Below are 13674 nucleotides of genomic sequence, written 5' to 3'. Positions count from 1 at the left end.
ATAAATCCACTACAATTGGATCAACAATACAAGATGAATAATTAATCCAGTACTATTAGTAATAATGTTCAAACTGTTAAAGTCCGGAGCTAGGATTTGCGCTTGTTGAAGTGCTGTTTGTTTTTCTTTTTCTGAAATGTTTTCTGTTTCGGGATGGCCCCAGTCTGTTTCACATTGTGAAAATTCTGATTATTATTACCTTTATTAGTATGTACAACAATATCATTGTCATTACATAAATTACAAATACGCTCACTCCGCCTCAAGTCATTTCCCCTTTATGGCCAAGATGGTACTGATTATTTTTTCTAATTCAGGAGGTAAGGGAGAAACCATTTCTGCTTCCTCAGCATGCGTCTCTCTTGGGGTAGTACAGGGGTTTCCTGATATGATCCAATCTGACCACGTCAAATGCAGCAGCTTGGAAGATCTGATCTTCCTACCCTTTGTGCACCTTTATTCTAAGCACATGCTGAAAATTGAGGGATGATAGGAGACCTGGGGCCAGGAAGTTATTCCTAATTGAAAGAAAAACATTGTCACTTTTATTCTTAAAGAAGAAACAACATTTAAGCCAGTGCCCATGGTTCTCCAGTATCACTCTGAGCTATTTAATGTAGGCCAAGCTTATAACTCTGTAAAGGTACAGTTGTCTGCTATGTCCGCCAGCTTGTCAGTAACCCCCCTCCCCAACTTGCATCTAGACTTTGTGAGTCAGTTTCTAAAGGGCAGCTGTCACTTCAGGCTGTTTGGCACCAACCTTACAACTGAACCTAGTGACAGAAAAAATAGCCTAGTCACTATTTAAACCTGCAACATCTATTGCCATGGAATTCTTGATCTGAATAACAGCATTTATCCTCATTGCGGTCATTTCTGACAGTACTATGGGCCTTAATATGCAAAGAACCCAATCTTCAGTTCCACAAAGACCAGTGTTTCTCTTTGCAATAACACTTCCTCGTTCCTAAGGTAGTTACAGAATTGCTCATTAAATCAAGCTGTCCAGGTACCAGTTTTCTTCCTTTTGTCTCAAAACATAGGAGAAGGAGTCTTGCACTCACTGAATGTTCACAAACAATTGAGCTGCTGTTTTGACAGAACCAAGACCATCAGGAAGTTATAACAACATCTCACCTCCTTTGCCAAAAGCAGGCTTATGGATAGTTGTATTTAAGAAGACTGTAAATGTATAAGACACTCCATTAATTTGACTTTTCAGAGGTGAAGTGTCAGAATCCCACTCTACTAGGGGCACAGCAACAACTGTGTTACTGAGAGGGGGTTAGTTTCCAGAGCATCTTAGAATCATCATAGTTTGCATTTCACCCCTTCTCAAAATGCTGCAGGCCGAATGTGGCTTCCTGGGCAAGAGATAGGTTCTTCTCTGCTACCCTAAAAGGCATGATGTCCTCTTCCTCTGCAGTAATCCACCTTACTGCCCCCCTGGTTTGGGGGAGCTTTTGGAATCATTTTTACAGTGATACAAACGTTATGCAGTTGTGCAGGTAGGCAACTTAAAATAATAATAGTTTATTATTGACTGTTGTCACCGATGCAGTCCTTTTTCTCCTCCCTGTATCTCCACTCCTGTTAACTAGAAATGGGGTAGGTAACCACTTTCCCTCCATTTCTCTTCACTTTTACTTGTACTGTCTGTTGCCCTTCACTTTTTCTTGTTCAAGTTTCCAGTTGTGGCTAGGATTCATAGTGTCTTAGACCACTGCTTCTGAGGTTTGAAGTGCTGAAGGATGGAATCTAGGCTGGCATTGGCTTAAAGAGGGATAAGAAAGAGCTGAAGATGACATAGGCAAACACTGTTTGAATAGCAGGTATATGAAAACATCTGATGAAGTTTTACTTTGTTGCTGCTCTGAGGGAATGATACCAAGCTCTGAAGAACAAGATAGACTTTATTGCTTGGCCTGTGTCAGAGGTCCCTGCAGTAATGACTGCAATACTAGCTATACTTGAACAGCTATGGAAGTTGACTACACAGCAGTTATTTTCTAATATGTAATATCTGGACCACATTTATTTCCCTCAAACCTCCACATAAACCGGATACGAGAGACTGGCAATAAAACTGAGTAATTAGTCAGTCCACCTCTACTTTTTGGGAGTTGCATTCTGGGAGAAGAGAGAGAAGCTTTGCTAGCCATGGTCATTTACAAATTCATATCATATGCAACCCTGTTAAATAAGATGCTCTTGAAGATCTGCAGTTATGGTGGATACTTGTATATCTTTTTGTAGACATCAGTCATGAATGTTAGTACTAATGTAACCCATCCTTGAGGTGATTTGTTATAAGGAACTCTGCTCATTTGAAGTTGGTTTATGAAAAATTAGTAGGCCCTTGGGAAGGGAAGTAGTTTCTTTATGCAGAGTTTAACTATTTGCTTTGTTTAGAAAATTATTAAACTTTCTGTTCCACTCAACCTGTACCTATCTTTTTCTTGCTGTTTTCCTGTTCTCACTCTGACAGGTACCTCTATAGCTCATTACTGAACTGTCCTGGATATGCTCCATTGCAGGGCAGGCCCCCCTGACTTCTCAGGGAATTAACATTGTGAAGAAATTCTTAGACCTTTGGTACAAGGATCCTGTGGGGATCTTGCAGACCAGGAAGCATCATCCTGCAGCTGAAGTCAGTCACATTCCCTGCCTAGAAGAAGCACCATGCAGTGACACCAACTCATCCTTCACTCCTCCTTGAACTGCTGAGCTTAAGGCTTCTGGTCTCCATCAGAAGTCTCACAGAGCCTTCCATTTCTTTCCAAGACTTTTCCTAGATAAGCTCTCAGGATTCTGAAGTAGGAGATGAAGAATGGTATGGAAGGATTTAGTAACAGAAAATCTTGCTGCTAAGCAGAGTTCAGTCTCTTCAGGTTTCTGACTGTGCTGTAGATATTTATTTGTAATAAACTGTTTGTGGGTTGTGTTTGCATTTTAGGCATACTCTGAAATACCTTATTTTTTATTTGTTTATTTTAAGTTTGAGGTTACGCGAGATGATGCGTCGATCTTTACGAGCTGCTGGGTTAGGTCGGCATGAGACTGGAACGTCATCAAGTGACCACCAAGATCCTGTCTCTCCTCCCATTGCACCACCAAGTTGGGTACCTGATCCTCCTGCCATCGATCCTGGTAGGGATATTTCTGGTGTGTATCATTACATTTCTAAAGTGAAGAAATTCTAAACATGTTTAAATAGTAAAGCTGAAATGGGATACTTGTTGTATTATAGTAATCGATAATATGTTATGTACATATGTGCATGTAAGATAAGCTCTTAAATTTTTGCATTGTGACATATTCATGAGTCAGATCTTCAGCAATCTTTTTTTTTAACATCTGACTTAGTTCTGGAAGTGCTTAACTCCAGTGGAAACAAAGTTTTACTAAGCTATAATAAGAAAAGAGAGACTGTGTACTGCATATTGTGTGTAGTGCCGAAAATCCTTATTTTCTTCAAATAAGAAAGGGATTAAAAAACTGAGTTGTAGTATGGAGCAAAGATGTTTCATTTTTTTCCCCAGAATTCATATTGGAGATCTGAAATAACGCATATTTTGCATGATGTAGGATAGAGGCAGATGTAAAGTTATGACATGACAGAACTTTTAATAAGCATAATTGAGGGGGCACTATTTTCTGAAACATTGTAAGTAAATAACTGGTTGTAGTTAGAAATATGGAATGTATTGCATAGGGAAAACTGCTGTATATATTTTTTACAGAAAGGATGGTATGGAGTGTGTAATATCCTTAAAGTTATGGGATAAAAATGCTGAGGTTGCCGTAGAAAGTGTGGGATATGACATCGAAAAAACTTTCAGGTGCAACCTACATCTTTTAAAATAAGTGGTGAAATTGAGAAGCTGGGTAGAGCCCTGTTTGTTGTAATTTGCCATCAGCATCTGTACTGATATGTAGCACTGTTGGGCTGCCATTTTTGGAATGTTATCTAAAAGGGCAGACTTTGGACATTTTATAACAAAATTAATTATTGATCTGATGTTGTCCTTTTCATTCGTCATCATAAATGGTCTAGGATCCAATCCTCGGATCTGACTCTGCTGCATACACATGATTTCAGATCCAATTCTCAAGCTCTTCTCTACCCATACTACTCCACTCTTTGTCCAACTCCTCAGATCTCATTTGCTACCATCGTGACAAGACAGATCGTTCTCGAGTGGAGAGAGGAAACTTTTTTGAATACATTCTTGTAAAGTTTTTTTTGACAAATTTTTAGCTTTCTTTTCTTTCCTCCCTCAGTTATCACAGGCATTAGGGCTTTTCCCTTTCTGTCTTGTTGCCATTATTATTGCTTCCTTTGTGCTCTTCTTGGCACTTTTTCTTCCTTTTCATTTCTATTATTTATTTATTTATTTATTTATATTTTATATTTATAGATCTATGTGTATGTATATGTGTGTGTCTATATTTATATACACACACACACACACATATATATATATATATATATATATATATATATATACATGTATATGAGTGTGTAGATTAGTTTGTGTGTAGCTTAGTGTGTGTAACTCCTGCTTTATTAACCTCTCAGGTTCTTCTGTTTTTGTATAATTATTCTAGTTATTACAGTTAAAGTTTATTGTTTCTCTGTTTGTGGACATGTTTGAGAAATCTTCTGGTTTCAAGAAATGCACTTCTTGTGGGCATAAGGTCCCCACTTCTGATAATCACAAGAAGTGTGCTTACTGCCTGGGGCCAGAACATCTTAAGTCATCCTGTGATATTTGCGCTACCTTTAACCCTAGGGCCATCTCCAACAGGTGCAACAAATTGATTCTAAAGGGTTTACTACCAGCTGCTTCTTCTGGTGCTCAAACCCCCCTTTAAAACTCCTCAAGTTTCCATAGAATCCTGGAAATGGGCCCTCCAGAAGTCTCCAAGGGCTTTGTCAGAGCCATCTGGAAAAATCAGGAAGATTTAGAATCTGACATATTCAGATCCAAAGACTGTTGCTCCTCCCTTGGCTTCACAGACCTCATTGGGTCCCACAGGCTTGATTTCCATCATGAGCTCTTCCTTACCATCTACCACTTACTCAGATCTCCAGACCCAGTATCTATGAGTCAGTAGCTGGAGTTTGTTTTAAAGCCTGTTTCTCCTGCTGTGCCTTCACAATTTCAAACGGGCAAGAAACATTCTAGACCAGCAACCCTAGCATCATCCAGATCTTTAAGGGGCTTGACAAGAGGTGGACGTGGACAGGATGATCCGGAGATTTCTCAGGGCTCAGATCCAGGTGGGGGTCCTGCCAACTCCGGCCCCCCTCAGATCTGTGAGAACACTTGCCCAGCCAATACTGTCTCTTTCCCTGATTTGACCTGCGGTTTCAGAGTCCCAGGGATCCAAGATCTCTGAGAGGTTCGGCATCTGATCCAAGGAAGTTCGCCTCCTTGACTCCAGTGGTGTCCCTGACCAGTCCTCCCGCTATACCATCGGATCAGAGCGAGTCTCGGATCTGAGAGTTTGGTACCGGATCTGACAAAGTAGGAGCTGAACCCAACCCACCATACCTGGTGCCAAACTCTCGGATGTGAGAGTTTGGCACCGGGTATGATGGGTTGGGTTCAGCTCCTACTTTGTCAGATCCATCCTTATCCCTCAGTGCCTTGGCCCCGGACAGCTTGGTTCTAATTCTGTCTAGAGGGCTTGGATCTGAGGTTAACCCAGACCTCCTGTCTTCAGCTGCTTCAGCTCTGAGGAAGGGGGATAGGTTTCCCTGGGTCCATCAGCCTTTCAGGTAGTAGAAATGCTTTCTGTTTACCTAGGGAGCTGTCCTGTCTAATCTTGGATCCTAACCCTCTCCCCTCATTGGAGCTAAGCTCTGAGCCCATCATTTCTGCTCTTCAGGGTCAGGCAGCTCCAGGAAACCTCCACACATGTTCCCCAGATGGCGCTCCCCCCCCCCATTCTGACACCTCTGCCAAACACCCCATGGAGGATGTACCCCGGAAAAGAACATGTAAGATGAGGCACATAGACTCCCCTGTTGAGTCTCTCATGGAAGACACTGATTTTGATGAGGGGAGGGATCCCCTCCCCCGACTGCCACCTGATGTCTCTTTTGGGGATATCTTGGAAATCCTTAAACAGAAGAGTGGCTTGTCTTCCCAATCTACTCTTGAGGAATCGGTGCTCCTGGAGGCTTTTGGGTCTGGCCCATCTATGTCTTGGGTGACCCCCTCCCCCTTAGGTGGATGGAACATATTGACCTGGTTTCCCACCGGGCCTGGAAGGAACCAGACACTGTCGAGCCCATCCCCAAGTACCCGGGCAAGTTTTTAGTTCCCTCTGCAGATACACACCACACTGGAGCATGGGAATCCCAATTGATGCCATAGTTGTGGCAGCAGCTACTAAGAAGGAGCTAGCTGAATAAAACTCATCTGTCTATCTGCCGAACAGGGAGTCCAGAGTGACAGACAGATTTTGAAAGCATGTCTGCACCTCAGCTACATTCAGACTGAGGTTGTTGAACTATTCACTCATTTGCAGAGGGATTTGACCAAGGAGCTTTCACATACACCCTTGATGTGCATGTCTGCTGAGGATCTCAAGAAGTTTTCTTCTCAACTGGCCACTCTTCTGTTTCCAGTGCATCAATGAAGCTGATCTTTCATGCAGTGGAGTGTGCCTTGTGAGCAGCCAATTTAGGCATAACCATTAGTAGACATGCCTGAATGAGACTGTGCAACTTTGTGGAAGCCTTTAACACAGCATTTGTTAATACCCCTTTAATGACTCTTCTGTGTTCGGGCCATCAAAGAAAGAAACTGCCCAACATTTCACCCAGTCAGAGGGAATACACAGCTTAAGAAGTACAAAAGAGTCATCTAGGAGGTCCCACCTGAACAGATAGGCTTCAGAACGTACACCTGCTTCTTTCTGGTGTCAAAGAAACAAGGGCCCCTTGGTAAATTTAGGATCGAAGCAGTTTGAACCAGTATGTAAAGTCGTTGAAGTTCCAAATGGTTACAGTTCAGTCCATCCTGCCTCTTTTGTACAAGGACAATGGGATGTCCTCTGTAGATCTCCAGGATGCGTGCTATCCCATCAGAATAGAGAGGTGCTTCATGAGGGTCTATATTAGAACACCAACAAAGCCGTTAATCAAATGGCCTTATCGAAAATGCCGGCGATAGAACTCAATTTTGTGTGCCCCCACACCCCCTGCTAATTCTGTATACCAACTCCAAGATCGCACTACAGTGAGGAAAGGGCAAATTTTCCGATCTTCACTGTACCACGACTCACAAAACACACTTCTATCACAGGCATTTGTGATAATGAGGCCATTCAATTAACAGCTTTATCGGTGTTCTAATATAGACCCGCTCCATGAGACATCTACGCTTCCGGCTGAGAGCCAAACATTACTAATTCAGAGCACAGCTCTTTGGGCTCACCACAGCCCCCAGAGTGTTCACCAAATGCATGCAGTCATGGCAGCTCACTTGAGACTCAAAGGATACCAGATGTTTCCATATCTCGACAGTTGACTCCTCACTGCCCCATCAAAGCATCAACTTTGACAAGCCAGGGATTACTTGCCCCAGATATCCAACACATTAGGCATCTCAGTAAACCATACCAAATCAAACCTAGCTCCTGTACAGACACTGGAGTTTATAGGAACTCAGCTGAATACTACAACTCAAGTGGCATCCTTACCTTTTCATCGCATCACGTTATTGAGAAATGAGATGCGGGCCATACTGTCTAATCCATCCCCTCCAGCAAAATTAATGCAACAAACTCTTGGGTCGATGTCACCTGCCATTCCCATAGTTCCTCTAGCAAGATTCTTTATGTGAATCCTTTAGTGGACATTGGCGGTACAGCGGCCCATTCTTTACCACTCTCTGTTGTTTCCTATAAGACTCACTCCAATCGGCAAACATCATGTTCGCTGGTGGATCCAGTCTGATGACCTGTTTCTGGGCAGTCTGATGTTCATCGTGCATACAGTTGCAGTAATTACAGATGGGTTCTCTGCCGTCGGGCGGGTCCTTGGTCGGCCGAATTCCAAAGTCTAGGTCCGGCGTCGGTTGTTGTCGCATTCTTTCCTGACGTCAGTGAGGCCAGGGGTATATAAGACACAGCCGACGCCATTTTCTTCAGTCTTTTTTTGCCGCGCGGTGCCCGAAGCAGAAGCAGTTCGCAAGTGCCGGTCGGCCAGCTCCTGAATTTACGAAAAATTGGAAACCGAAGTCTTCTTTAAAGCTAAGTACCCCGTTGGGGAAACTTTTCTTGCCTCGGACCGATGTCAGAAAAAGTTAACAATTGTATTTCTTGTGGGAAGCAAATACCGCATAAGGATTTCCATTCCCTTTGCATACATTGTTTAGGCCCAGACCATGACGTCTCGGGCTGTCGCTTTTGCGCTACTTTCAATAAACGCACTATTAAGCATCGGGCAGAGTTCGCCCAACACCTTTTTGGTAAAGCCTTTGATTATAAAATGTCGTCGGAGACTCCGACTACCGTTTTGTCCAAAAAACACAAGGACCGACACAACGCCAAAACCGGCTACACGTGGTCCGGTTCTCAGCGAGACGCCTATGCAGTCCCTGACCACCGACGACACTTTGGCGGTGTCTTCTGTAACCGAGACCGCAGGTACCTCGGCCCATACCCAGACTACAACCACCGAAGCCACTGTGAGCGTTGAGCCTCCTAATGTGGACAGGTCCGCTTCCACCCATGGTGTCTTTAGACCCTCATCTTCCTTTTCCATTAAGGCCTTTACTAAGTCCAAATCAGCCAGGCATCCCAAGAAGCCTGTTGCACAGGGCCCACCTCCAGGCCCCATGCCTAAAAAGCAGATGCTTAAAATGGCTGAGGATTTAATTACTCTCATCAGGGGTTCCCAACCCCCTCCAGACAAGAGACCCAGAGTGGAGGAAGATTCTCCCTCTTCTTATCAGGGCTCCATTTTTTCAGAACATTCTGATGTAGAGGAACACTCTTACTCCCCTTTTGAAGATTCTGATGCAGAGCAGTCCATTCCTTCTGTGTCTCCTCCAGAGGATTTTTCTTTTGGGGAAACCTTGCACACCTTGAGGGAACACTTCCATTGGGAAGGCCAAGACTTTTCTGATTCCAAGAAAAGACTTAGGGAATTTCTTTTGTTACCTCAACACAGACCTCTGGCGATACCTCCTGTCTCGGACATACTTGATGATGTTTATTCGGAGGCTTGCCTTAATCCAGATTCCCTGCCTCCTGCCCCAGTCTAGCCTGATAGGTACTACAGAGTTCCTAACTCCCACCAGTTTCTTTACAAAAGCCATAATGCTGACCTTGAAACCATTTCTCAAGGCCCCAAGGGAATGAAGGCCTCTACTGCTAAGAATGCACTACCTTCCGAAAGACGGTCAAGATCCTTAGAAAGGTGGGGAAAAAAAGGTATATACCTCGGCTACCCTAGCCATGAGGGCCTTAAATTGTCAGTTTTATATGCTTAAATATCAGCAGTTTCTGTTATCACAATTAAGAGATAAAATGTCTCAACCTGAACAACCAGATTTGAAGGAGTTGCAGGATATGATGCATAGTGCAGAACAAGTGGGTAAACGCACCTTACAATGTGGCTATGATGCCCTAGAGGCCTCAAGTAGAGCTGCTGTGGATCAGTCATTCATAGACATGCCTGGCTTAGGGAACAAATCTTGCCTGATCATGTGAAAGCTAAACTACTAGATGCTCCTTTACAAAAGGATGTGCTATTTGGTACTAATGCTGAGGAGATACTACGGAAAATGGAAGAAAAAGCCAAATCTATGCAAACTGTCAAAGCTTTTCTACAGGTTCAACCACTACGTTTTAGCAGAAATTGGCCTTCTAAAAACTGGTCCTTTCCAGCCACGGACAAGCCCCAAAGAGGTAGATACAGGCGCACAAGGGGCAGAGGACAATCACAAGGATCATATAGAGGCAGGCAATGGCAAACTCCAGCACCAAGAGGTGGCGAAGACAGTGCACAACAATACAGGAAACAAACCCAATGACTTCCTCCTTTCCATGCCAAGCAAGTCTCCGCTGGCAGCACCCTTGGGAGGAAAGCTGGCATTATTTACAAGAAATTGGCATATTGTCACAACAGACAAATGGATCCTGGACGTTATAAACAGAGGCTACAGATTTCATTTTCACACTCTTCCAAAAATGAGAGGCATGCCAAACCTGCCACACAATCAAAGGGCAGAGGCACAACTACAAATTTCAAAGCTCATAGACATGAAAGCTATTCAAGAGGTACCTACTCACGAACAAGGTCAAGGTTTTTATTCCGGGCTATTTCTGGTACCAAGGAAAGGAACCGACTGGAGACCCATTTTGGACTTATCCATCCTAAAGCATTCTTACTCGTACCAAAATTCAAGATGCTCACATTACAGCAGCTTCTTCCCATGCTGAGCAAGGAGTTTTGGCTGGTAACATTGGACCTCAAGGAGGCATACCTGCATGTCCCAATCAGACAAAGCTGCAGAAGATACCTCGGATTTCTTGCAGGTTCAATTCACTATCAATTCTCTGCATTGCCCTTTGGCTTATCTACTGCGCCCAAAGTATTCACGAAATGCCTGGCATCAGTAATTGCCTACTGCAGACTTCAAAGGATACAAATTTACCCTTATTTGGACGACTGCCTGATCCAAGCGGACAGCAAGCACATACTTCTGGAACATCTGGCTTATGTAACACGGTTACTGAATTCCCTGGGATACACAGTCAACAAAGAGAAATCCAGGCTAACACCATCTCAGAAAATAACTTTCCTGGGTGCCAACTTGGACACAAACACCCAGATGGCCTATCCTACGACAGAAAAACAGGGGCAACTAACTCAGTACTTCAAAATACTAGCAAATTGTACCAGGCTTACTGCAAGGAAAATCCTGCAGGCTCTGGGCTTCATGGCATCTTGCATTCTTTTAATCCCATGTGCAAAGTTGCATATGAGGAAACTTCAATGGTACCTAAAAAACCTATGGTCTCAACACAGCCACAGCTTGGAAACAATAATACCAATAATTCCATGTTTGCAAAAGGAATTTCTATGGTGGGCCCAAGCATTTCAAACCAACACAGGTCTTCCATTCTGCAAGCCTCAAGCAAATCAAGTCATCACAACAGACGCCTCAGATTACGCCTGGGGGGGTGCACATGACAGACAGGTGCATTCAGGGCAAATGGTCCCAAAAGGAAAAGCACCTTCACATCAATCAGAAAGAAATGCTAGCAGTGATAAATGCAATTACAGCTTTCAAGGACCTCCTGAATCCAGGACAATTATTGATAAGAACAGACAACACCACAGTAATGTGGTACATAAACAAACAAGGAGGAACACATTCATACCCCCTGTGCAGACTAGCCATGACACTTTGGAACTTGGCTCTGGAATGGCAAATCGAACTTCAGGCACAGTACTTGCCAGGTTTGGAAAACACGCTGGCAGACAATCTAAGCAGAAATATGACAGATCCACATGAATGGAAGTTGCATCCTCAAGTGTTTACAAAGATAATCCAAGCGTGGGGGAGGCCAGACATAGATCTCTTCGCCTCCCACAGGAATCATCAATTGGAAAAGTACTGTTCAAGGACCTTTCATCTAAAGGCCTGGAGAGTGGACGCCCTTTCATTCAGTTGGACAGCATGGACAGTTTACGCTTTCCCACCTCTGCCTCTTCTGCCCAAGGTACTCTTGAAAGCAAGAGCAGACAGACCGAAGATGATACTGATTGCTCCAGACTGGCCAAGACAACACTGGTACCCACTCCTGAGGAGCCTAACACATACTCCTCCCTGGTACCTACCTCTAATGCCTCTTCTGCTGACTCAGCACAGCTACAAAACTCTTCACAGTCAGCTGAAAACACTCAATCTCGCTGCACGGAAAATTCCTTAACACCTCAACAGACCCTACTCCCCAAAGAGGTGCAGGATGTCATTTTGGAGGCCAGAAGACCATCTACTAGAAAGGCTTACTCCACAAAGTGGAAACAGTTTTGCTCTTGGAATGAGAAAAAAGGCTAGGACCCTAGAAAACTGAATTTGCCTCAGGTATTACAGTATCTAGCTGAGCTGCTGAACAGTGGACTTTCATTTTCCTCCATAAAAATCCATGCCTCAGCCATTTCTGCAGAATTCAACACTGATCCACCCTTATTCTCTCACCCACTCTTAAGACAGTTCCTCAGAGGGGCTAAGAATATAAGACCACCAAGGAAACAACCAATGCCAACCTGGGATCTTAATTACATTCTAGAAAAATTAACATTGCCTCCCTTTGAACCAGCTGCCTCAACAGATTTGCAATATTTGTCCTGGAAAACAGCTTTCCTTCTGGCCATTACCTCAGCTCGTAGGGTTTCGGATCTACAAGCCCTCATGGCTGTGCAGCCCTTTCTCATCTTCCATCACGACAGGGTTTCCCTTTGAACCAACCCGTCATTTATGCCTAAAGTGGTATCCAGGGTAGCCTTAAATCAAGCCATACACTTACCTACCTTTTACCCCAATCCTCAAAACAAAGGGGAAAGGCTGCTACACTCCTTAGACATCCATAGACAGCTACGTTACTATTTGGACAGAACAAAGCCTTTCAGGAAATCAGAACAACTTTTTGTGTCCTATGCTGTAGGAGCTCAAGGGAAGCCAGTTTCCAAACAGACAATTTCAAAATGGATAGGCCACTGCATACTGTTTTGTTACTCCTATCATGGAAAATCTGTCCCTACAGGCATCAGATCCCACTCCACCAGGGCCACAGCTACCTCTGCAGCCTTCCTCAGAGGAGTTCCTACCAAAGATATTTTGGAGGCAGCCACTTGGAGTTCTGTGCATACCTTCACAAAACACTACCACCTGCCTTTATATTCCAAAACTAGAGCAGGCTTTGCCACTGCTGTGTTGCAGCGCATTCTGGCTCATCCCAGTTCCACCTAGTGCCTACCACCCTGTGCGTAGCTTTGGGATTCTACCCATCTGTGATTACTGCAGCTGTATGCACGATGAACATAGTACAGTTTTGTACCTACCATAAATGTAGATGTTCGAGTGCTAATACAGCTGCAGTACAGATGTTCATCATGCATACAGCTGCAGTAATCACATATGGGTTCTCTGCCGTCAGGCGGTCCCTCGGTCGGCCGAATTCCAAAGTCTAGGTCCGGCGTCGGTTGTCGTCGCTTTCTTTCCTGACGTCAGTGAGGCAGGAGTATATAAGACACAGCCGACGCCATTTTCTCCAGTCTTTTTTGCCGCGCGGTGCCCGAAGCAGAAGCAGTTCGCAAGTGCCAGTCGGCCAGCTCCTGAATTTACGAAAAATTGGAAACCCAAGTCTTCATTAAAGCTAAGTACCCCGTTGGGGAAACTTTTCTTGCCTCAGACCGATGTCAGAAAAAGTTAACAATTGTATTTCTTGTGGGAAGCAAATAGCGTATAAGGATTTCCATTCCCTTTGCATACTTTGTTTAGGCCCAGACCACGACGTCTCGGGCTGTCGCTTTTGCACGACTTTCAATAAACTCACTATTAAGCGTCGGGCGGAGTTCGCTCAACACTTTTTTGGTACAGCTTTTGATTATATAATGTCGTCGGAGACCCCGACTACCGT

The 13674-nt window shown here is 44.0% G+C and overlaps 1 protein-coding gene across 1 annotated transcript in view; it reads left to right on the top strand.

The window, feature by feature from the left end:
• The window catches only part of UBR5 (ubiquitin protein ligase E3 component n-recognin 5), a 3965620-nt gene that overhangs the window by 2160362 nt on the left and 1791584 nt on the right, over window positions 1-13674 (top strand). Inside the window, exon 25 of the mRNA XM_044065648.1 lies at window positions 2999-3150. Coding sequence (XP_043921583.1) covers window positions 2999-3150 — 152 coding nt within the window. The remainder of the gene's footprint in view (window positions 1-2998; window positions 3151-13674) is intronic.

Source organism: Protopterus annectens, chromosome 3.part0 (genome assembly GCF_019279795.1).
Source record: "Protopterus annectens isolate FY-2018-M chromosome 3.part0, PAN1.0, whole genome shotgun sequence".
In the NCBI taxonomy this organism is placed as follows: domain Eukaryota; kingdom Metazoa; phylum Chordata; order Ceratodontiformes; family Protopteridae; genus Protopterus; species Protopterus annectens.
This window is presented reverse-complemented; position numbering and strand designations above follow the sequence as displayed.